Below are 22723 nucleotides of genomic sequence, written 5' to 3' on the forward strand. Positions count from 1 at the left end.
GGAATTCGTACACCCGTCCCCCACCCGCCACCATGTGGTTCACTATCGTAGCCTAGCACCCTCCACACCTAAAGCTTTTGAAACGTGCAAGTTTCGCAACGGTTGTGTTTTGGCCTTGTTAGATAACTCAAGGACATACAAATGCACTGAGGTGAGGTGGGCGCAGAGGCGTGTTGTGCATCAGAAAAGGTATTTTTATATCTTGTGGCAGGAACAGCGCAGCACGAGACAAAAAAGGGACAGGCGGGACACGACGCTTCTTTGTCTCATGCTGCGCTGTTCCTGCCACAAGATCATGCACCAACCAGCCCAACTTTTCACCTTGCTAAAGTATTTTTATAGGCTGTCAGCGAGCAAACACATGACACCGGTGATGTAATGTCTACTTCATGTTTACTTAGAGTCCGCATAAACGTTGCTGCACCCTGCAGCAGCAGAGCTGACAAGTGGTGCAAGGCAGAAAAAGCGCCAACTATTCGAGCCTGGACCTGTGCTCAATTGCTTGCTCTACCCGGCCTTCGCAACCGGTATTCTGCCCGTGTGACTTTTGGTGGAGGAGCGCAAATGGCTCCTGGTAATCCCTGGACATTTATGCTCGGAAATATGCACTGCATGCGTGTTTCAAGCAATATTGCGGAAACCAGCAAGCTGGTAAGCTGAAACTCCAAAAAGAATAGACGTCTCCCTGGCCCAAACAACGTGATGTCAAGTGGGCATGGCCCCATGGGCAAAATCGTCCACTTTTGTTTCTGAACTGGTTCTGCATGTAAAATAAGTGAATGAGACAATGAGGAACACAACTGTATGGCATATAACTTCACGAGCATCAAATTGTATTTCAAAAGACGTACTCCCTCCTTATCATACGCCTGCTGTAGCTAGCAAAGGCTCCGAGAGTCTCAAACTGGAAGAGAAAAGAATGAACATTGGGGTGTTAGAGAAACATAGAATTCCTAGAATTCAGGATTTCACTGCAGTCCTTCGTTCCTTTATTTTATTTATTTTTTTGCAAAAAATGCAGCAAAAATATTATTGTGCAGACACTGCTGGTACTACACCTAAGCTGCTCTAACTTGTTGACTGGCATATGCTTGTAAACACACATGCCGTGTGATATGTCACGTACCCTGTTGGTGGAGTCGCGACTCTCGCATACAGTTAAGTGCTATTCACAGCAGCATGCGTGGCACTTTGCACGTGGTGACACACTCAAGTGCTTAGCTTTGGTCACTACTTAAAGTGAGGGGGGGTCTTACCCCCACCAATATTGACGATTGGAGCATCTGATACCCACCGTACTAGAATGTAGGGACTGCATGAATCCGAAGCACGCAATCATTTTTTATTGTCACAGGCGGTCAGAACATTTCTTCCCTGTCATTTCTAAAATTTTGCTGTGATTTCTAATAAGAATTACTGACGCATTTCCTAAAACCAGAGACAGAGAAAAATACAAACTTGTCAGCCACACAATGTTAAGAAAACGGGAAACCCATGTCCTCACACGACGAGACAGTCCAAGCTATCTGCTCAGCTCCAGGGCTCAACAGCAACATCAAGCACACTGGCAGAACGTGGGGATCATTTGCTTCAGGTTAACGTCCTGAACTGAGCAAACAAGAGCCTTTAAAAGTTATAGCTCCCATTTGCATAAAACAGTGTGTAAAACAGGCTGCCAGCCGCTTTCTCTCTCTCCCCTTTTTCCTTCTCTGCCTGTTCTCGAATCACTAGAGACCCCCTTCGATGTGAGGTCCGAAGATAACTTGAAGTTAGCGTGGATCCACAGATTACCTCGTTCTAATGACAAAGGGCTATGTTTACTGATAACAGAGCTAAGCTAGAAAGGGTTTAAAAAATGAAATACAGGCATCGCCACCACCAGCTAATTCACTTTCGAACGCCAATCACGGAGTCTTTTCCAGTCTTGGCATCATGAATTTAAATCAAGTGACGGGCAAACTGCCAATATACCTAGAGAGACCTGTATAGAACTGATATTTACTAAGAACAAATCGAAGAAAAAAAAACGGGATGGTTACCTTCGCGTAATGCAATATTGATCAACAGCTGTTTGGTTATAATACTGTTTCTTCATAATTATTTGCCTCCCCAGATAGAGTTCGCATGACGTCACAGTGTCGATACTCGTGACGTCACTATTCAGGCTACGCAAATGGCATGTTTCCATATAGAGTTGCAGCAACATTATGCATGATATCATCGCATGCTGAACAATCAGCGGGAAGCAGTCATGCCAATGCAGCACAACCGGGGAACATGCCCTTATCTGCCGTCGCTGTATGACTGGATGGGGTTATCTCCAACAGCCCTTTAACCTCTTGAAACAACGCCATGCGCGCGCATAACGACTCACCTTGCAAGTGGCACGACAAAAGACGTAGCTGAAGTGAAAAAACTGCCGCACCGTCTGCATTGTGAAAAGGTATACAGAACAGCTGAAAACCCCGGTTTATAATCCGTGCATCATCTGCATCCTGTCCTCTCAGACGCTACTAAAGGGAGGCACCATCTATGGACTGCAACGCCCTGTTGGCGATAGCTTGCATGCACACGTGAGGAGCAGCGTAATAAACTACACAAGCAGATGTACGAAACTGAAAATAATCAATGTGCCGTATTTTGAAATATGGAGGCTATGTGGGCAGTTTCAAGTGGAATAAGGAGCTCAGAGAGGTGGGGGGGGGGGGGGGGGGGGGGGGGGGGGGGGGGGGGGGGGGGGGGGCTGTCACTGAGATGTCATGAGTGAGTACCAAGTGCTTCACTGGGTTGGGGGGAGAGGTGTATTTTAGTACTGTTCAGGTCAAGTCCTTTCCTAGATCAAGAACACAGGTGCCCATCTGCTCACAGGGCCCAAGCGTGCATCAGAAGCATGGCACACCTTTGATGACTTTCAGCCGTAGTGACAAATTTATGCTGCAATGTCTGTCTTGAAACGGCTAGAGCTGCTATTCGTGAATAGGCACTGCCCAGTTAGCACCGTACACTTAAACAACATTATAAAAATGCTAAATGTTGTGTAAGTAGCAGCAATGTTACATAGTACTTTCGAACATTATGCTATTATATAAAATTAATGAATAACATTCTATGTGGTATTTCAAATATTATGCTAAATTTGTATTCAAAATGTTATTTTGGTTTTAAAATCATAACTATAAAACAAAATTGCTGTACTAAATATTATAATGTTCATATCATAACTATAAAACAACGTAATATATCTCAATCATTGAGTTTCTAAACTTTTCTCACTGTTCGCACTGTTGGACGTTTTCCTGCTAACAGTATTTTGCAGTTACTCATCTCAGATGGTGCCTGCTGTAGATTGCATGCAGTGGCGGAATTTCATTAGAAAACTGCATACTATCCGTTTACCGCCATTACTTATGGGACTCCCTTCACAGCTGGCTATATAAGCTTAAGGCCATGCTATCCATTAGAAGGCAAGTGTATAAGTTACATGTATCAGTTATGCTGTATTTTAGTACATGTCTCCCTCATTGCCCCTTGCTCCTCGCAAAGTGTTTAATGAATTTTAGTAATCTCACATTCAAGGATATCTGGTCTTGCAAGGTTACTTTACCATTTTATCAAAAGTTGTATATATCATATAAGTCGTTTAAATGCTTATAGGTTAGGAAAAGGTTATTCAAACATTTATTTGGAATTTAGAACCTTTCACAAACAAGGAAAAGCACCGTATTAACGGTAGAGTTCTGTTATATTTCAATGCTACCTGGGGGGTGATTCAATTTGCAAGTAGGGGTAGTTAAGGCAAATATACCTACGTCCCTCTTATGCCTAGTTCCATAATTATTTATTTTTATTTTTATTGGTGCTGTCGGGCTAAACCATTACTGAGAGGTGCAGGAGCCAGTACAGTAACACTTATAACATACAGCAAGTAGTGTAACAAGATACAAAAGCAAGATGAATATGTTCCTGATAATACTCGTATACAGGGAAAGCATCAATACAATGTAACGTAAAGTACTCTTGTACAACCTTTACAAAAGCTGCTTTAGACAGTCTATAGGCTGCCAATATACTTTTATAGAAGTCTATAAAGTTTCTATGGACAAATCCTAGGCTGGTTTATAGAAATCCTACAGACATTCTCTAGTCAATCTATAGATATACGGCCTACACTTTTAGCAGACTTTTGTCTGTACACAGTCTGTAGACTATGAACAAAAATATCTATAGGAAGGCAATAGAATCCTTAAGAAGTCTACTGACCATTCTTATAAGCGAACAGAAGACATTACTGAATAACAAAGTACACCGAGGGCTTAAATATTGATAACTGTCTAATTGTCCAATCTTTGGCATAATTTAGACTACTGATTTCCCGCAGGGAGACTTCGGAAGCGCTTCAATGGTAGGTGGAATATTAAAGAGTATGCTTACAGGCGGTAGAAATAGAACATCGTAGGGGCCCTGCAAATAAAAGCTGCAGGTTACCGTTATTTGCGATAAAGGCGAGCAAGCACGAAACAAACTGTCACATGAAAAAAAATCACCTACGATTACCATACTTTCTAATGCGAAATTGGAGCGTAGCTCTTTAGGTGTTGACTTTGCGCACGCTTCTTCAAATCTGGAACTACGGCACATGCTGACTGACTGAACTAAAGCAGGTACACACACACACAATGTCCATTGTAGAAACGCTCTTTCACCCTTCCTCCAAGGCTCGCGTCACCATTGGACAGGCGAGGAGTGAGGTTTCCAGAGATTTCGAGTTTCTTCTCTCCAACCCGTTGCCGCCGCGCGTGAGCGAAGTGGAGAGAAAGCATCACACAGCACACACAAGGTTACGCACTCTCTATGTATATGTGTAAACAGCGGTTGTTTCTCCAAGCTTCTGGGCATTTCTGCGGCACGCACAGGCGATTCCTTTCGCACCGCGCCAGCTTTCGGCACACTACGACGTGTGATTTACTTCTCTGAGCGGCATCTCTGAACAAGTTGCAGCAATCTATAGATGGCCTGCGCACCCTGTTACGTCAACGTTTATGAGCTGCACTCTAAAACCAAGTTCATATAGAATCCACAGTGGCATGCACTGCTCTCAATGACCTCGCACCACACAGCCAGGTAGAAGCCGATTTTCTTTCAAAGCACAAACATTACCTAACCATAGCGGTCTACTGAGAACGGGAGTTCCACGATTGCTCCGTGGACACGACTACAATGTTGTATTACAGCCTCTATTGAGGGCTCTCACGATTATCGGCATAAAATAGCGAACGCTTAATTATACACAGTGTGTACAGTGTTTACAACTACACAAGGCATTTCGCGTGACTTTAACCAGAACTTCAAACGTGAGTAGTGTATCTTCAATATTAAAAACCCAAACTAGGGCTGTTAGCATTTACCTAGTTGCCCTCATAAGCATGTTTGAAGCATACATTCCCTGCAGCATTTTCGAAGAGACTTTTACGAATGGGTGTCTATTCCTTTAATAACTTTACTCGCCATGGTTGGATCAGTCCCTTTGTCGTTCGCCTGCTGATACCAAGGTCGCGGGTGACCAGCTGCGACGCCGTATTATACGATGGAAAAAAAATACAAAAACGCCCGTGCGCTGCGATAGCGTAGGCCAGGTATCCTAAAATAATCTGAAGCCCTGCATCACTGCATACTTTTGCAGCAGGTATGTGTCGCTTTCAGACATAAACAGCTACTACATGAGGCACCAGTGTCGGTTAGAGGTCTCTCATTCTGCAGTGAAAGAATACTTGCACATGAAGAGAGAATGATGCGTTAAAAAGAAATTTCCTTTAAATAATAAGGTTCTGTGAAGGGATTGACTAAACTCATTTAAAACAAAAAGGCGTTTTTAGAGGCAAGTTCTACACTATCGCAGTGATTTGTGTGTTGTACTTGACAAGAAGTGAATGAAATTAAAATGTAGAGAATAATAATTAATAATTGGTTTTTGGGGAAAGGAAATGGTGCAGTACCTGTCGCATATATCATTGGACACCTGAACCATGCCAAATAAAGAAGGGAGTGAAAGAAGAAAGAGGTGCGGTAGTGGAGGGCTCAGAATAATTTCGACCACCTGGGGATCTTTAACATGCACTGACATCGCACGTTTTGCCTCCATAGGCAGCCGCCGCGGTCGGGTTTGAAACTGGGAACCCGGATCAGTAGCTGAGCGCCCTAACCACTGAGCCACCGCGGCAGTTTGGTTATAGAGAAAGAATTGGTTTTGAGTAAAGGGAACGACGCAGAAGGCTGTAAGCGACAGTGAAGTTTTGGACAAAGGACCCAACCTTGTTCTCCAATGTATACTTTTGTGATTTCTAATAAATGTTTTCAGCCGCGCGGCAAGTGAAAAGGTGAAGAACGAAGGAGGAGGAGGAAAAACTATTTTGGGCCAACACTAAGGCCCGGTGAAGAAGAGCACTTGCTCCCCCAAGGCCTGCTGATGACCTGCCAAGCCCCAAGCACTCTAGGAAGGAAGGGGAGGATAAGGAAAATAGAGAGGTCATGGTAGCGTTACATGAGTTGAGTATGTGCCTTGATCTCTAAATAGTTGGGACAGTGAGCTGTGTCACGCCATCCGATAATGTAGAGCATTAGTGGACGTGAGGAGAGTGTTAACACTCTCCTCACGAACTAATTAGTTCCGTGACAGCCCCGTAGAAGTGGGCGACTTCAGAGGATTAGTATGGTATGTGGTTTTCAACTTTCCGAACCTGCACATAGGCTATGAACAACGTCAAAGTGGAGGAAAATTTCAGCAGACCCCACGGACGAACCCACACTGAGTACCTCGGAACGTGTTCTGCCACTGGAATGAAAGGAATCTTAAACAATGACAAATTGACGAGTGGCAGTGCTGCGCCATGGTGTAAAAATTCTGCTTTCGCTCTCAATGCAATTCGCAACAAATAGTGGTGACTCTTAATTCCAGATGTTGAGACTGGCTCACTTTTAGAACAGCATATAAACAGCGTGCCCTCCGACACATTGCGTGTGGTAGCTCTTGCCCATCTAGCGAGTGTGGCATGCGTGTTGTGCTTGATGGTGATGAAGCTCATGGAAAACATTTATAGGGTCCAATAAAGAAGTTTGCCCCATGATGGAGGGACATGCAGTCCAGAGATTCTGCAGCAGCTACCGTTAACCTGGTCCAGTCCACCACTTTGCGCTGGTCATCCAGGTCCTACCTAGATAGCATGGCTTCCCATCCGGCGGCGGTGGGGATGGGGTTAGGGACAGGGGGTACTGCCGGGTGGATTTTAACGCGACAGCGTTAAGGAGCTCGTGTCGCAGAAAAGCCGGTGTCGTCGGCGTCGTGCGTGAGCGAAAAATATCTCCTCCTATTCCTCGTCCTCCTCGCAATGTACGCCACTGGCCCAAAAGATGGCGCGCGACGGCAGCGCCTTCTAAGTCACTGGAACGGGAAAAGTACCGCAACTAGCCGCCATATTTGGTCCAGCGCCGCTTGCTGTGCACGCTTATCTCGGCCCATAAGAGCAAGTGCTACGTAATGCTCCGGATTATCTGTGCCGGCGGACGCGAGAAAGAAGCGAGCGGACCATTTATGGCCAGGAATGACCGCGTGACCGCGAAGAACGATTCGGGAGCGCGCGCGCGCTGGCCGGCCGGCGCAGCGCCGAGAGAAAACGAATGCGGTACTTTTCCCGTTCCAGTGACTTTAGCGCCTTCCAGTGTGTTCAGCGCCTCCTAAGGTCGCTCTATAATTTTAACTGCGCCCCCCGCTCGTCTCGTTCGGGCGCGTGGGGCCGCGCGTTCACCACGAAGCTTGCTGCTCGCTGCCCGTTCGTTCGGCGCGGAAGCTATGTTGGTGGGTTTGTCGAGAACGATGTGCCGACGAACTACGACTGCTACTTGAGTCCCGCGCGTTTCGGCAAAGCGCCTGGCAGCGCTTCTACGTGGTTTGCCGCTCAGCGCGTCCGTTTCACCGCACGTAGCAGAGCGATTTGTCTAGCGGACAAGGCGTCGCGCCGAAGATGGCGTTCCGTGGACTCCCTAGCAGTGCTGCAATACGCTGTCGCGTTCCACTCTTAAAGGCGAAGCTTAAGCGTCCTCCAATCTTTTTGCACGCCCAGGTGGTGTAGTACAGGGAAGGGTATTCATCACAGTGTAGGCACATGTTCGGATCAACGCTAAAAAGGCCTGCAAGCTGATCACTGGTCGCGGCTTGCCGGAACAAGCCGAAGCGATCAATGAGTTTCACCAGCTCGTGAAGACGTTCATTGGAAAAAGAGAACGGGGCGGGCGACTGCTCTGGGAGTGAAGGCATTACATATTGGCTAGACCCTGGTCTGCACACGAGGGCATGCACATAACAAATAAATGGAGTGTAAAACAAGCAACACAGTTCATTAGCCACAAATGACTCCCTGCTTTTGGCCCCTCTGGAGACCCGCGAAAGGGTTGGGACTTTTTTCCTTGCGCAATCAGTCAAGATTTTAAGAAAATTATTTACCCAATGGGGCAATCGTCCACGGGATAGATATCTTCACAGGCCATTCGCAAAGATAACGAGAATCGAGTAAAGTTTGTTTAAAATCTGCGCATATACTCCGCTACCTCGAGGAATTTTTCCATCCGCATTGTAATGAAGCTTTTTCGTGACTTTTCGAGGGGTTTCAGTGCACCTTACCAACTATGGTGCACTGTAACAGGGTTGCGGGCGAAGTCAACACACGAGGGGCAAGTACGACCTGCTCCTTGCATTCTTATTGTACCGGTTTTTCCGCATGCAGAAATCAGTTCCGTACCGATCGCGCGTACCCGCCGCGGTGGCTCAGTGGTTAGGCGCTCGGCTACTGATCCGGAGTTCCCGGGTTCGAACCCGACCGCGGCGGCTGCGTTTTTATGGAGGCAAAACGCTAAGGCGCCCGTGTGCTGTGCGATGTCAGTGCGCGTTAAAGATCACCAGGTGGTCGAAATTATTCCGGAGCCCTCCACTACGGCACCTCTTTCTTCCTTTCTTCTTTCATTCCCTCCTTTATCCCTTCCCTCACGGCGCAGTTCAGGTGTCCAACGATATATGAGACAGACACTGCGCCATTTCCTTTCCACAGAAACCAATTATTATTATTATTACCGATCGCACTCGGAAAAACCGGTACAATAAGAATGCAAGCACCTCTTTCTTCTTTCACTCCCCCCTTTATCCCTTCCCTCATGGCGCGGTTCAGGTGTCCAGAGACAGATGCCATTTCCTTTCCCCAAAACCAATTATTATTGTCATTATTATTATTATTATTACCGACCCCGCTTTCCGCCGGGTTTTCCGCCGGAATGCGAGTCGCAACGGCGAATCATGCTCGTTCTTGACGTCGAATGTCCTGGTGTGAGCGCACCGTGAGACTGCCGCCGTCCAACTGGAAAGCATGTCAACTTTAAGACGGAATAAACGAACCGGTTCGTCGTCGTCGTCGACCGCGAAGACCCGGCGGCTGCTTTCGCTGGAAAAGGGCGTCGTCGTCGCGTTGTCCGCAGCAGCAGCGTCCGTTGCGTTGTCGCGAGCAGCGTGGAACGGCGGACACGACGATGCACCCTCCCCGCAGCCGAATCTTCTATGGGACGGATTCTTGCTCACCTCGGTCTTCTCCTGCACCAGCACAGATCGGTACAAGCCTGGTTCAAGTAAGCACATTCGCGGGAATGCATGTACATATTTTTCGCACATCGCAGTGCCAGTGTAGTAGAATTGCAGGCACTGATTCTAAGCGTACCACAGACGATGAGCAAAAAAATTTAGAGGTAACTTAAGACTGCTTACGTGCTGTAAAGGCGAAAGCATTATGTGTCATCGTGAGGTTCGACCTCGACGCAGGTTGTGCACCGAGAAATGAAACGACGACATGCCTCCGAACCCTGATTCCACAAACGCTCAATTCTCTCAGTGCCTCATTTACCCCTTCCCTTACGGCGCGGTTCAGGTGTCCAACGAAATCTGAGACAGATACTGTGCCACCCCCCCCCCCCCCCTCCCATAGCAAAAATCTTAATCCACAGAGATACGAGTGAAACACTGGGACATTCGGTTCGAAAACCTGTCGCGAGCTAGCCTCCAACCTGACTAGAAAGCGTATGGTATGTGCAAGAAGAAGCCGAATGAAAGCACCCGCGACGGTGGACGACTGACGGTTGCGTCAAACTTTTAACACGAAGATTTTTGAGGAAAAGAATGGCGCAGTAGCTGTCTCATATCTCGGTGGACGCCGCAACCGTCCCTTAAGGGGAGGCATTCTGGAAAGCCATACATATGAAGGTGTATATGTCATCGGTTCGAATCCCTGTCACAAGCTAGGCCATATATAAGTATATGCAACGAGAAGTCGTGTGACACCACCCGGGACGCTGTACGATAACGGTTGCTCACAGTTTTGGTACGATTGTAGTCGGAAAAACTGGTGCCACATTGAGGTTAGCCAATGAATGGTATATATAGGCGAATGAGCATGTTGGGGGGGAGGGGGGGGGGGGGGGGCGGGGGGGTATCTTATAGCCGACGCGCGCCTCCACTATGCCTCACTGATTCCAATTATGACAATAAAGCTTATGCACTCACTCAAACTCACTCAATCACTCACTCTGTTCGTTCAATCTTTCCTCTCACTTCTCAGCGCGTCTGTTCAATTATTCCGGAGCCCTGCACTACGGCACTTCTTTCTTCTTTCACTCCCTCCTTTATCCCTTCCCTTACGGCGCGGTTCAGGTGTCCAACGATATATGAGACCATTTCCTTTTCCCCAAAACCAATTATTATTATTATTATTTCACATCTCTTTCCACTCTCCTCTGTCTGCACGTGGCAGCGATTGTGCCTCAGCTTGAGCCAGTGGGCAGGCCCCGTTCGCTTTCCTTTTCATCTTTCCTTCAATCGCAACATCATGATTGCCTGAATTGGCGGTGCTCGGCTTACCGTGACGGTGCGTCCTACGGCCGCTTGATGACGGCTGCTTGAAGTAAGGCTTGCGCGCTATTTTAAGGCGCAAGCCTTACTTGCCCCCATTAAGCGAAAACCCTTCTGTGCGTGCGTGTGTGTGCGCGTTGTCACTCGATGGTATTCATAAAATATGGCGTCCTCATGCAACCTGTCAGGTGGCGGTTAAATTAATGACATGGTGGCAAGAGGTTGCTCAGTGAGAGCAACCTGGATCGCACATGTCCCACCGGTGGCAGCACCTGCCACCCCGGGGCACTGGCAGTTAAATTAATGATTGGTCGCCCAAAGTTGGATAGCACAAGTCGCGCCGGTGGCAGCACTTGCCATCCAAGCGCACTGGCAGGTGGCGGTTAAATTAAAAATTGGTCGCGCGAGGTTGCTCGAGGCAACCTGGATCGCACAAGCCCCACCGGCGGCAGCACCTGCCATCCCATGGCACTGGCCTGCACCACTGCGTTGTGATGACTCCCAAGGATGTTTGAATGTTAAATAGAGAAAGACCAATTCTGCATATATGGGCATTCCACTACCTATTGCATCATACCCTTAAGGCGGATTGCGGGTCGCGGTAGAGCGGCGACGCTTTCACGAAGTTAGCGCGCAGATCAGATGGGGTGCGGCGACGGCTGCTTAGAGCCAAGCAGAGGCAGAATTACCAGCTGCGTGGGATCGGGTTACATCACGACGCAGCGCTCGATGACTGCGTTCACAAAGTGAGCGGGCGAAATTACGCCTTCTCAAACATTAAGTGTCTCTGCCGACTTTTCTCTTGCCATAGCTGGGATTTTCAGTACCACCTGTAGCGCACACACGCACTAAAACACGCCGCCGGCTTTTCTATTAATGGGGCTAATAAGGCTAATAATAATAGGGCCGCTTCAGTCACCTTAACAGAGCAATGCGATAACAATGTGTTCTGCATCCACTGCGCACGCATGGAAGCTGATGAATACGACGACTTTTAGACCACAGCGCGGGAGATTAGCAAACACGCGGATGTTCGGCTGCGACGATGGCGCATATAGCGGTCTAATGCAGTGACCAGCCAAGCTCATCTGTGGCTGCCGCGGTTTCGAGTCCCACTCGCAATCATAGGTGATGTACGTATTTATACATTTTTTTAACGCGTCATCCGGTAGCGAGTTCAGTATGTCGTAGCCTTCCAGCTACTGCGGTGGTGATGGTTTATGGGTGGCTAACGTCCCAAAGCGACTCAGGCTATGAGGGACGCCGTAGTGAAGGGTTCCGGAAATTTCGACCACCTGACGTTCTTTATCGTGCACTGACATCGCACAGTACACGGGCCTCTAGCACTTCGCCTCCATCGAAACTCGACCGCCGCGGCCGGCATCGAACCCACGTCTTTGGGTCAGCAGCCGAGCGCCATAACCACTGGGCCACTGCGGCGGCTGCGGTGCGGTGGTGATGGATTTTCAAATTTGGCGGCGCGCTGTTTCTGGTACTTGGCGGTCACGTGAAACTTGTGACGTCATCACTGTCTCAACCAATCAGGAAATTTCGTGACATCTGACGGAGCGGTTTTGGTGTGGCGACAGCTCAAATGCTACCGCATTAATATCAGTCTAATGTGTCGTTATACAGTTCATGAAAGCGCATTCAGTCTGAGAAACAGAAGTGCTATGAGTTGATCAGTATAGTGCTTAGCAATTTTTAAAACGAGATCAAATGCCTAGCACACCCATTTAGGTGTGGCTTCAGGTACGAGTCCGAAACGCACAGTTCGTAAACTTATCTTGGAATCCCAATCGTTTTCTTCGACTTAAAATGCAATCATCATCAACCAGACTACGCCCTCACATGACAAATGCCTCTTTCATTTCTCTCCAATAAACCTTGTACAGTGCCAGCTGCGACCACCTTATCCCCGCAGATTTCTTAGTCTCATCCGCCCACCTAGCTTTCTGCAGCCCCCTGCTACGCTTGCCTTCTCTTCGAATCATCCCGTGCGTAACGCATAACGACCGTCGGTTATCTTTCCTTCCTATTATATGCCCCGCCCAAGCCTATTTCTTCTTCTCGATTTATAATAGAATGTCATTACCCCCGTTTGTTCCCTGACCCACTTTACTCTCTTCTGTTACTAAGTCAAATGCTTTTTCGTAATCTATGAAGACCATATATCAGAAAAATACAATGGCACTGGTCAAAAAGCGCTCGGCTACTGATCCGGAGTACCCGGGTTCGAACCCAACCGCGGCGGCCGCGTTTCGATGGAGACGAAAAGTAAAATGCGCCCGTGTGCTTTGCGATGTCAGCGCACATAAAACATCCCCAGGTGGTAGAAACTATTCCGGAGCCCTCCACTACGGCACCTCTTTCTCCCTTTCTTCTCTGACCCCTCTTTATTCCTTCCCTTATGGCGCGGTTCAGGTGTCGGCCGAGATGTGAGACAGATACTGCGCCATTTCCTTTCCCCAAAAACCAGTTTTCAATTACTGGTCAAGAATGTCCCTTCCAGCTACTTCCTGTGCTGTACACTTCTTTGATAGACACACCAGTCATGCGCCAATAAACGTACATGGTTGATGCACAGTTCGCTTTAATTAGCAGCGTACTAGAGATATTGGCTTGTCGACACTATTCTGCGTGGAATTGCATGTTAGCCATACGAACGCCTAACCTTGCATGGTGCGAGGATAGCTAGATGTCTGATTCTAAGCAACTTCGTACAGAAAAAAAGATGCATTTAAAGCCAACTTTAAAATTTAGCTGACAACGGCTAACTCTCTGAATAAGTTGGTTGCACGCCGTGGACATGAAACACTCCAGAGCCGCTGAATGCGAAACATCTGTAACATTTTCCTTTCGTAAGACACAGTGCCTGAATCATGAACTCGGTTTGTCGGACAGGCTCGTCATCGAGATGCATGCTCAGCGATGTTTGCATGAGTAAGGCGGCAATATTTTTATTGTCAAGCTAACCTTAAGGCATTTTAGCCATTTAACAAAAATTATTTTTAATAAATATTTAAAAATGCTATGTGGCAAGCCTTAGCAGAGGGCTCCGATTTAATTTTTTAAAAAACGTTTCTTTTTTGTTCCAGTGGGGACCGAAACGTCAATACACGAGTGTTTTGGGCTTTTTCGTGCATATCGCCTCCGCCGAAATGCAGTCACTGCGGCGGGGATCGTTCCCTCGACATTGGGCTCAGCAGCTAATTAGCCGTCATAGCCGCTAACCCACCGCACAGGGTTTTCGAGAAAAATGAAGCCGATATTAATTGACGACAAGGAAAGTATAAAAGGTTGCGGCGTTTTGTATGCTGTTGGGACCGCGACTGTCCTCACCTATGTTTTCGGACAAGCAGAAAGAAAATCGTTAGACAATAGGAAACAACACCTGTGGGTAACGGTACCGAGAACTGCGTGTGTCACGTGCTTAAGGCAGTTGTTTTCATTTCTGCTGTCGCCGGTATTCGCACATACACCTAATGCGGCTATGCGCCCGTGTAATAACCAAAGCAGCACGTGGCCTTGCAGGTGGATTAGAGACGGCTATAGTCGCACCGCACAGGCTCTCCGGGGGAGGTTTCTGTGGCCGGGAGCAGGCAGCTGGTTGTTCAGCCATCCAAACTTCTCTGGCGTGTTAGATGCACATCTGTCCCTCCCTTTGTCCATCTTCTGCGTTTGCTATGCAACGAATGAGAAGTCTGACCAGTACGCGTGAAGCTTACGGTGACGATCCGGGGTCGAGTGTAATTGGCCGACGCCAAGCCGACGACAGCATCGGCGCCAAGGTCGAAGTAGTGCCACGTGATGCCGGCGTCAACTAGTTCGGGGACGTACTGCGAACGACGGCACACTGAGCAGTCAGCAATATTTCACCCCAGAAAAAAAAAAAGGTAAAATGGAACGAACTGCAGTTAGTTTGGGAGGAGACTGTGGCCGATGTCCCTTTCCGATACTCTCTAAGGGAGTAATAACTGCTCTCTTAATGCTCCCCTAATGTTCGTGGCGATGCACTCGGTCAATGAGAGAATAACAATTAAAGTGCAGACATTTTATTTATTTTTGACTTAGGCGTATTCACTGCCTCTTACGCTGCGCCAGATTCGGCCAGGAATCTGAGAAAAGTATTGGCAGGAGCACTGACTATATAGTCTGCAACAGTCCACGTGGGTTATGTAAGTCTTATGCCGTTTATTCCGGTGCTTCGCGAAAGCAACACACACCACTCGCTGGTCTCGCCGCGAGGCTATCGCTGTGCTGCAGCCACTCCTTGAATGTAGAAAGAAACCAGAACTGTTCTGACTCTCTATTTTTAATGGTAACTCTTGTGCGGGCTGGTGGCGGCTGATGGAGCAACTCGCAATGTAGCTAGCGTTCTTTTAATAAGTGTACTCTAGCATTAGGTACCTCATTGTCCTTCTTTTGAAACTTCTTTGCACACCGTCGGACCTCCCGCGCCACGACGCAGGTGTCCCGGGGTACAACGCGTCACCCGGTTTTCTACTCATTAGAAAATTCTATTAGTTGAGGAAGTTGTAACAAATGCTAACACCGAACACGTTGGAAGTCAGTGTGCTCACTGATACCACGGGCGCCTCTACATTTTAAATAAATGCCGGAAACTTCACCTCAGCTTGCCGAAGTCGAATCAAAGCCAAGGATAAATTTACTTTAGCCGCGTACTCGCCCGCTCAGTTATAAACAGAGAACTTCTTCTCGTTCTTCAGCCTTATTCTGGGTAAACTGCGTGACCGCGCTTATCCCTGTCACCCTAAAAGACCACTGGTTGTGTATTCCCCGGAGTGTTACACGTCTCGTCAAAGTACGCGTCCCCATTGCAATCTAAGCCAGAATGCATGCGCCATCCTCTCTTCACGACACTTACTTGGGTGGTCCCGGCCAAGATCAACACGTCGAAGAAGATGCTTATCCCGGCCAGGCCGAGCCAGATGTAGTCCGACGTCTTAGCGGTCACTGCACACAAAAAATAGCAATGTTTAAGCATCGTTTTGATGTTTCTCCTTTGCGCACTGTTTTATTTCGAACTTTAAATAAGGCGTAATAAAAAGTTCGATCTAGCGATGTATATTATTTACGCATTGTTCTGATGCAACCGGATTTTTTTGCGAATGTGCTGCTTGATTTAACTTTTTTTTGTTTGTAATATATCTTGCCTTGAGTTCTTGACGTTTGTCTCTTCGTATAAGATGTTAATTTGCGCAGTGGTCTCCTGTGTCTCGCACATTGTTTCTGTCTATACTAAGCCATAGGGTTTGCAATCAAAAATTCACTGCCAATAAATTACAAAACATAGCGTACGCACTACTTGCTTTGCGCATTATGCCTCTAATTTGGAGGCGCTATCTGCAGCTTCGTCAACGTACCGATGTATAGCCCAGCTAACTCTTATGGTTGAGTACATTTCCAGCACGCAAAATTTCTCTAAATTTCTCTTCGCTGCCGGCAAATTACGAGAAAGTGTACAGTGGCTGGAAACGATAAAGATGGATCAGGGGCGGTTTACGGTCCACTCTTAGAGAAGGTAGTTGGGAGAGAGGGGACATCCATTTATTGACTTTTATCTGGCGCAAAAAAAAAAATATTGAGCTTATCGTTATCACAAATTTTCATCCTTGACCGGGGTGGAACACCCTCATGGCTATGATTGGGGCCATGGAGTCACGTAGAAGTGAGCGGCTGTCTACTATGGGGACACACACACACACACACACACACACACACACACACACACACACACACACACACACACACACACACACACACACACACACACACACACACACACACACACACACACACACACACACACGCACGCACGCACACACACACACACACACACACACACAGAGAGAGAGAGAGAGAGAGAGACAACGTAAAGGAAATGAGAGGTTCGTTTTTGACAAACTACCTAAGTAGTACTACCGATGCGTAGCTTTTAAAATGTAACATTTTTTGTTCGAAGCGGGATAATTAGACTTCGCCGTGCGATCTCAGAGCATTTTTGGCGCCTGCGTACCAGCACACACATTGTACTTGCACCGATTTCCTTTATTTCTAGGGAAATGTGTAAAATGAAAAGCGGAGTGCAGGAAAGGCGTACACTGACCAAATTTGCTCACGTTGTGCACGTCCGGAATATAGTCGAACCACTCCTGCTCCATCAACACCTCCTTGATCTCGGGTCTCAGCACGTAGACCACGTTGAACGCGTTGATGAACTGCGACGTAGAAGAGAAGCATGCCGTTCCCGATGTAGTACACACATTTACCTTCTGCTTAGAAGGCGTTGCAGTCATTACGCGGTTGTGTTCTAAGATTTGCTGTGCGTGACAGCATTCTGCTGACAACAATGTGCGCCAAAAGTTGGAGAAAAAGAAAATGGGTTGATTTGGTTTTACGGGGCATAAAAGCGAAACAGGTTGTGGAGAATGCCGTAGTGGAGAGCTCCGGATAATTTCGACCACCTGGGGTTCTGTGACGTGCACCAACATCGCACAGTACGCGAGCCTCTAGCATTTCGCCGCCATCGGAATGCGACCGCCGGGGCCGCAAGATCGAACCCGCGTCTTTCGGTTCAGCAGCCGAGCGCTATAAGCCCTGAGCCACCGCAGCGGCTGAGTGGTTAAAGGGAATCCGTATGTATTTTGTGGAAAAGAAAAATTATGAAAAATAGCAAGAATGAAATGTTTCGAAATAAAAATATAAAATGAGAAATAATAAATAACGCTGTCGTGTCAGCTAAGTGATATGCGAAGAGGACACCAGGCCACTGAAGGGACCCATTAACGTTATCGCGTCATACCCTTAAGGCAGAGATTGAGTGTCCGCGAATTTTTCTTTACTTTTACTACGCTTGCGCTGAACTCGGGAGGTCTAGCATTCACTAGCACCGCTGGACGAGAGCGTACAAGGAACGATTATCGTACCAATCATACCCAGTCGGACCCCTTCCCTCGGTATTGTCACACGGTAGTGACAACGCCAGGGACAACAGAAGAGCAGACAGGCGTCACTGAAACGAGCTCTTTATTGGGCTGACTTGGGCCCACAAAGAAGCTCGGCGGCGGCGATAGCAATAATAACAATAATTGGTTTTTGAGGAAAGGAAATGGCGCAGTATCTGTCTCATATATCGGCGGACACCTAAACCGCGCCGTAAGGGAAGGGATAAAGGAGGGAGTGAAAGAACGAACATGCTTGGCGATCATCGGCCGTGCTAAAGTGTACTAGAAGGGGGCAGTGGGCTTACTCTCCAGCCAAGCTCCCACTGGCGGGCGCGCCGGAAATGTCAACGATTTTTGCTTCACGCACGTGCTCCAACACGGTCGACACGGCCCGCTACAGTGAAGTTGACATCAGCGCCGCGCCGCGGCCTTTAGGCATACAAACGCTAACTAATGAATTCCTTTGCAGATCATGTACGAAGCGTCCGTCAGCCGTTTCCCCCATAAAAGTAGGTTCAGGAATTAAAGCAGCGCGTACATATATGTGAGCGACCGAGCAGCGCCGACCAGCACGAAGCTACAGTGAAGTTGCTGGTGGCGCCACCTTTCGTGCTTGACATGAACGGCATCGGGGAACGACGGGCAGTGAGCCCACTGCCCTCTTCTAGTACACTTTAGCCGTGCTCAGTTTAACGCTGACAATGAAGGCGTGGGGGAGGGGGAGGAGGGGGTGGTTAAGGCTGTGAGTCATGTTGCGCACGCCTTTCGCATCACAGCTTTCTTTCGACCTCCTCCTCCCCTTCATATTTGAAGACGCTAGCTACTGCCCCCCGTCACCCCTGATGAAGGAGCCGAGCCGGCTTCGAAACGTTGGGTTTCAAATTGAAGTTTTAGTTAGAGATGTCCAGTTTATTATAAGATGAATGTAGCCTTCAATAAATACGCTAATGACGTTACAGTACATAGCCTTTAAAAATAAAGCGAACTGCAGTTCGCATGCAAAGCATAAGTACCTGTTCGGCACGGTGTCAGGCCGGCCCACTCCTCGACTGCATTATGCACTGTCAAAACCACGCAACGTTCTGCCCGGCTGTGTCCCGTTTCGATTAAAACCCACTCTTTGCTACGACAATTTTCTTTTGGCACCACGTAACCAACTATGATGGCTGCGGCGCCGTTGCTGCAAGAATTTTCGCGCGTACTTACGAACATAGCGGATTTGTACCGGAAGTAACAGCACTGTCCTTCGTCATTCGAGCAATAAATTCATTGTACTAAGGACGTCCGAATGAAAAAAAAAAATAATAATTATATGTCTCTTCTTTTCACAAATGTAGAGCGGACACACCAGCGTTATCAACAGAAGTCTGATTGCAGTACAACAGAGAACGGACAATAAGGTAGAAAGCCTCCTGCATGTTGCGTTACAACTAGTCTTCGTGTTACAGGAAAAATGCGCCCAAACGTCTTCCTTAGCCAACCGAAGTACAGATTTGTGTCGCACGCGCGTTCCCCACAAAGTGTTGCTAGGCATAACTTACCACGCAAATGATGGCAATCACTACAGTCTCCCTAGAGGAGATCACGCACATGTCAGGATGCACCTGCAAGTAAAAGCCATATATATACCTGTCATAGCTTCAAAGAGGCTACATATTAGGTATTTTTAGATATATTGCCTATTACATAGATATGCTAAATTTAGGCAAGCGTAGGTATGTAGCTCCGCCTTGGTCTGGTTTGGTTTGATTTACGGGGGTTTAACGTCCCAAAGCGACTCAGGCTGCAAGGGACAACGTAGTGAAGGGCTCCGGAAACTTCGACCATCTGGGGTTCTTTAACGTGCACTGACATCGCACAGTACACGCCTTGGTACTATATAATGGTATGCGAGATCTGTTGAGACTTAGCATCCAGAAACGGCATAGTGGAGGCTTTGAGAGACTCCGTAGCGAAGGACTCCGCATCCATTTGTACCGCCTGGGGTTGTTTAACGTGTGCTGACCTCTGTTAAGTCTTTATTAAAGACAAGTATTACAGTAAGACGCGCAACTAATCCACACATCGTATTGAGAACGCTAGCTCGGGTCACACATGCCCGCACACCGCACACACCACCGCTGGCACACGCCCCCGGTTATGTCCATGGTTGCCTACATAACAGCATCACACAACACAGGCGCGTTTTGCATTTCCCCTATATCAAAATACGGCCGCCTTGGCCGGGATTCGATCCCGCGTCTTTGGGCTCAGCAGCTTATAATGCCACAGCCACTGAGCCCTCACAGCGGTTATTGGCACTGTGGCTATGTACCCTCATATATTATTTCATACATATCTTGTCCAGTCATCCTCTGTTACCTTGCGAAGAATTCTGCACCCAAATCGCAGCTTGGAAAGAACGTCTGTAGTCGTATACGTCAAGAACGCAGTGCCCCTTAAAGGACGCCTTCTGCCAGTGACGTCGACCGACATCGCAGTATAGACGCTTTACAGCGCCGTATCATGGGGGCTGCCATCTTTGGTCACGTGAGCACGCCGCCATTGCACGCCTCCTGACTGCCCCGAGCGCGCCTCGTCGCGACGGCTGCCGCGTCTGATGGTTCGGTTCCAACAGGCTGTGTTTCGGCTGATACGGTTGTAAAATAGTGGGAAGGAGACAGTATGGTTTGTCCAAAGATTCGAAGGACACGTGAGAACTCTAATTTGATCTCTTGTGGCCTTAAAAACGGTGTCCGGTTTCATAGCCAGCCGATGGATGGATTTCCTGATACTTGTCTTTGCGTCCGCAGAAGGCTTTGCTGAATGTTTTTTATTGTTATTATCTTAAACGGCAAGGTTTAATGCTTCTGCGGCAGCGCAGGTCGTTGTAGTATTCTGTACATGCACGCAGACACCGCTCTAAAACGCTCGCATGCACATCGTACGCATTTGTTTGCAGCCTGTTAACGGTGCTTAGGAAACCGAAAATATTTTCTATTGGTTTGTTAAGCACACAAAGGTGACAAAAATAAATAGACACACAAATGTTAACTACCATGTATAGCAGTACCATTCATCAAGCAGCCTTCACAATCTGGCGCGCAATCGTTTCGAAGGATTCCGCGATATAATAGTTATAACGCGCACAGCAACGCATTCACACTACACGAAGTTCATAATTATGTCAGTCTCACATATGAAATTGCGGTACGCTCCACTCTCGATATGCGGACATGAAAATGCTCGAGGTCTCGTTGGTGGTAAGTAATCAGCTTCTCTCTGAGCGCTGGCCTGGGGGTAACTTTTAGTGGCTGTCTCGCATGGACCGCGAGGAAGTGGCAATCATCCAGCCCAGCAGCCGTAACGCAAATGCTGTATTCCGAATCTGGTCCACGAAAAGCGCTCTACTTGGAGCGAAGTTCAAGAGTAGCACCAAGACGGCATACAATACACGGACGGTAAGCGTTGTCCGTTCGTACGGCTGTGCAGCGCACGATCTACAGTAGCGGCATGTAGGACCATAAGTCGTCCTTCTTTTCCGTACCTGATCTGGCCTCCGGCGCTGCTGTTACTACAATTGCCGAACACCTTAACTTACGAGCAATGGGGCCTCACTACACACGTAGGCGCAACTGCACAGCAACTGAAAGCACGAAGTGACGGTTTCGGTGGCGGAACACTTTGATCATGAAGCAATGTTGCGCACTTACCCTCGCAGATTTTCCAAGATCGTAACCGTTCTTTCTATATTGGCCATCTAGCACTGGCGGACGTGTTTGTCGCGTTCGCCCGTTCGGAAATGATGCATGGCAAATGGGCGCGAACAGGGGCAGTACTTCCTTGTGCAGTTCGGTTCCGTGAGGCTCGCAAACGATCGCATCCTGCACCTTTAACTCTTTGTCGCAATTCTTGCAATCCACAATAAAGCACGTATTTCCTCTGCCTTTCCCCATCTTCGCACAAAGAACACTTCGGCAGCCACCCGCGATATTTCCATTACTGCATCGAGGCGTACACTCCGGCGACTTACGAGGTCCGTAATGGCGCCGTGTTCCGAGCGCGTCTGTGGCGCCATCTGGTCTCAAACGGAAGAACTGCGTGCTGTAAACGGTCTATAGGGGACTGGAGGGTGCAAGCGGATTAACCACGCGGCGCCTTTTCAGAGAGAAAGCGAGGAATTCTTTCGTACTCGGGACGTTACTGAGCGACCCCTCAGCGTACTAGGTCGAAAGAGTATGGCGTCGACTTACTAAAACGCTCGCACGCAGAAGACCTTCGGCGGTGATGCGTCGCAAGAGACAGAGATCTTGGCCAGCTGTCGCTGCTTCTTCTGCTTCTCTCCAGAATGCGCGCGCTGTTCTGGCCCAAGATTACCCTCTTCCTCTTCTCACTGCTGACTGCGCACGTCCTTGCATTTTTTTTTTTCGCTAGCAAAAATGGCTAAAGTTTAGTGCTGGTCACGCCTGCTAACATACAAAGCAGGGATTCGCTAGGCGGTGCGCTGAATATATCTGCATGCGCCGGTATGTCAGACGCTATTGTGCGCTTTCGTATTATCATTACGGGCAAGGCTTAGCTTTCTACTAAGAGATGCATCATATGAATTGAGACAATATGGTAATCATAGATGTCATGCTTTTTCAAACGCGCACTATACAATACGTGATCCTTATCATCATCACCAACCTGACTACGCCCACTGCAGGGCAAAGGCCTCTGCCATGTCTCTCCTCTTAACCTTGTCCTTTGCCAGCTGCGCCCACCGTATGCCTGCAAACTTCTTAGTCTCATCCGCCCACCTTTCTGCCGCCCCCTGCTACGCTTGCCTTCTCAAAGC

At 48.0% G+C, this 22723-nt stretch overlaps 1 protein-coding gene across 1 annotated transcript; it reads right to left on the minus strand.

Annotated features, from left to right (window-relative positions):
- Positions 1–809: 809 nt before the first annotated feature.
- LOC144098340 (uncharacterized) lies at positions 810–22211 on the minus strand. The gene is made up of 9 exons (XM_077630906.1): positions 22137–22211; positions 19446–19508; positions 17067–17178; positions 15825–15913; positions 14665–14775; positions 9437–9628; positions 4432–4461; positions 2375–2428; positions 810–904 (listed from the first exon to the last, which is right to left on the minus strand). The coding sequence occupies exons 2-9, from the start codon at positions 19494–19496 to the stop codon at positions 839–841; spliced, it is 705 nt and encodes a 234-aa protein (XP_077487032.1). The 5' UTR covers positions 19497–19508; positions 22137–22211; the 3' UTR covers positions 810–838.
- Between the last annotated feature and the right edge of the window lie 512 nt (positions 22212–22723).

The sequence above is a fragment of the Amblyomma americanum genome, chromosome 7, assembly GCF_052857255.1.
Source record: "Amblyomma americanum isolate KBUSLIRL-KWMA chromosome 7, ASM5285725v1, whole genome shotgun sequence".
Classification (NCBI taxonomy): domain Eukaryota; kingdom Metazoa; phylum Arthropoda; class Arachnida; order Ixodida; family Ixodidae; genus Amblyomma; species Amblyomma americanum.

Coding starts and splice junctions, on each gene's coding strand:
- LOC144098340 (XM_077630906.1), bottom strand. CDS start 19,496: ATGTGCGTGATCTCCTCTAGGGAGACTGTAGTGATTGCCATCATTTGC. Junction 2,429..4,431: donor ATGTTCTATTTCTACCGCCT/GTAAGCATACTC, acceptor TTCACAATGCAG/ACGGTGCGGCAGTTTTTTCA. Junction 905..2,374: donor TTTGTCGTGCCACTTGCAAG/GTGAGTCGTTAT, acceptor TTTCTCTTCCAG/TTTGAGACTCTCGGAGCCTT.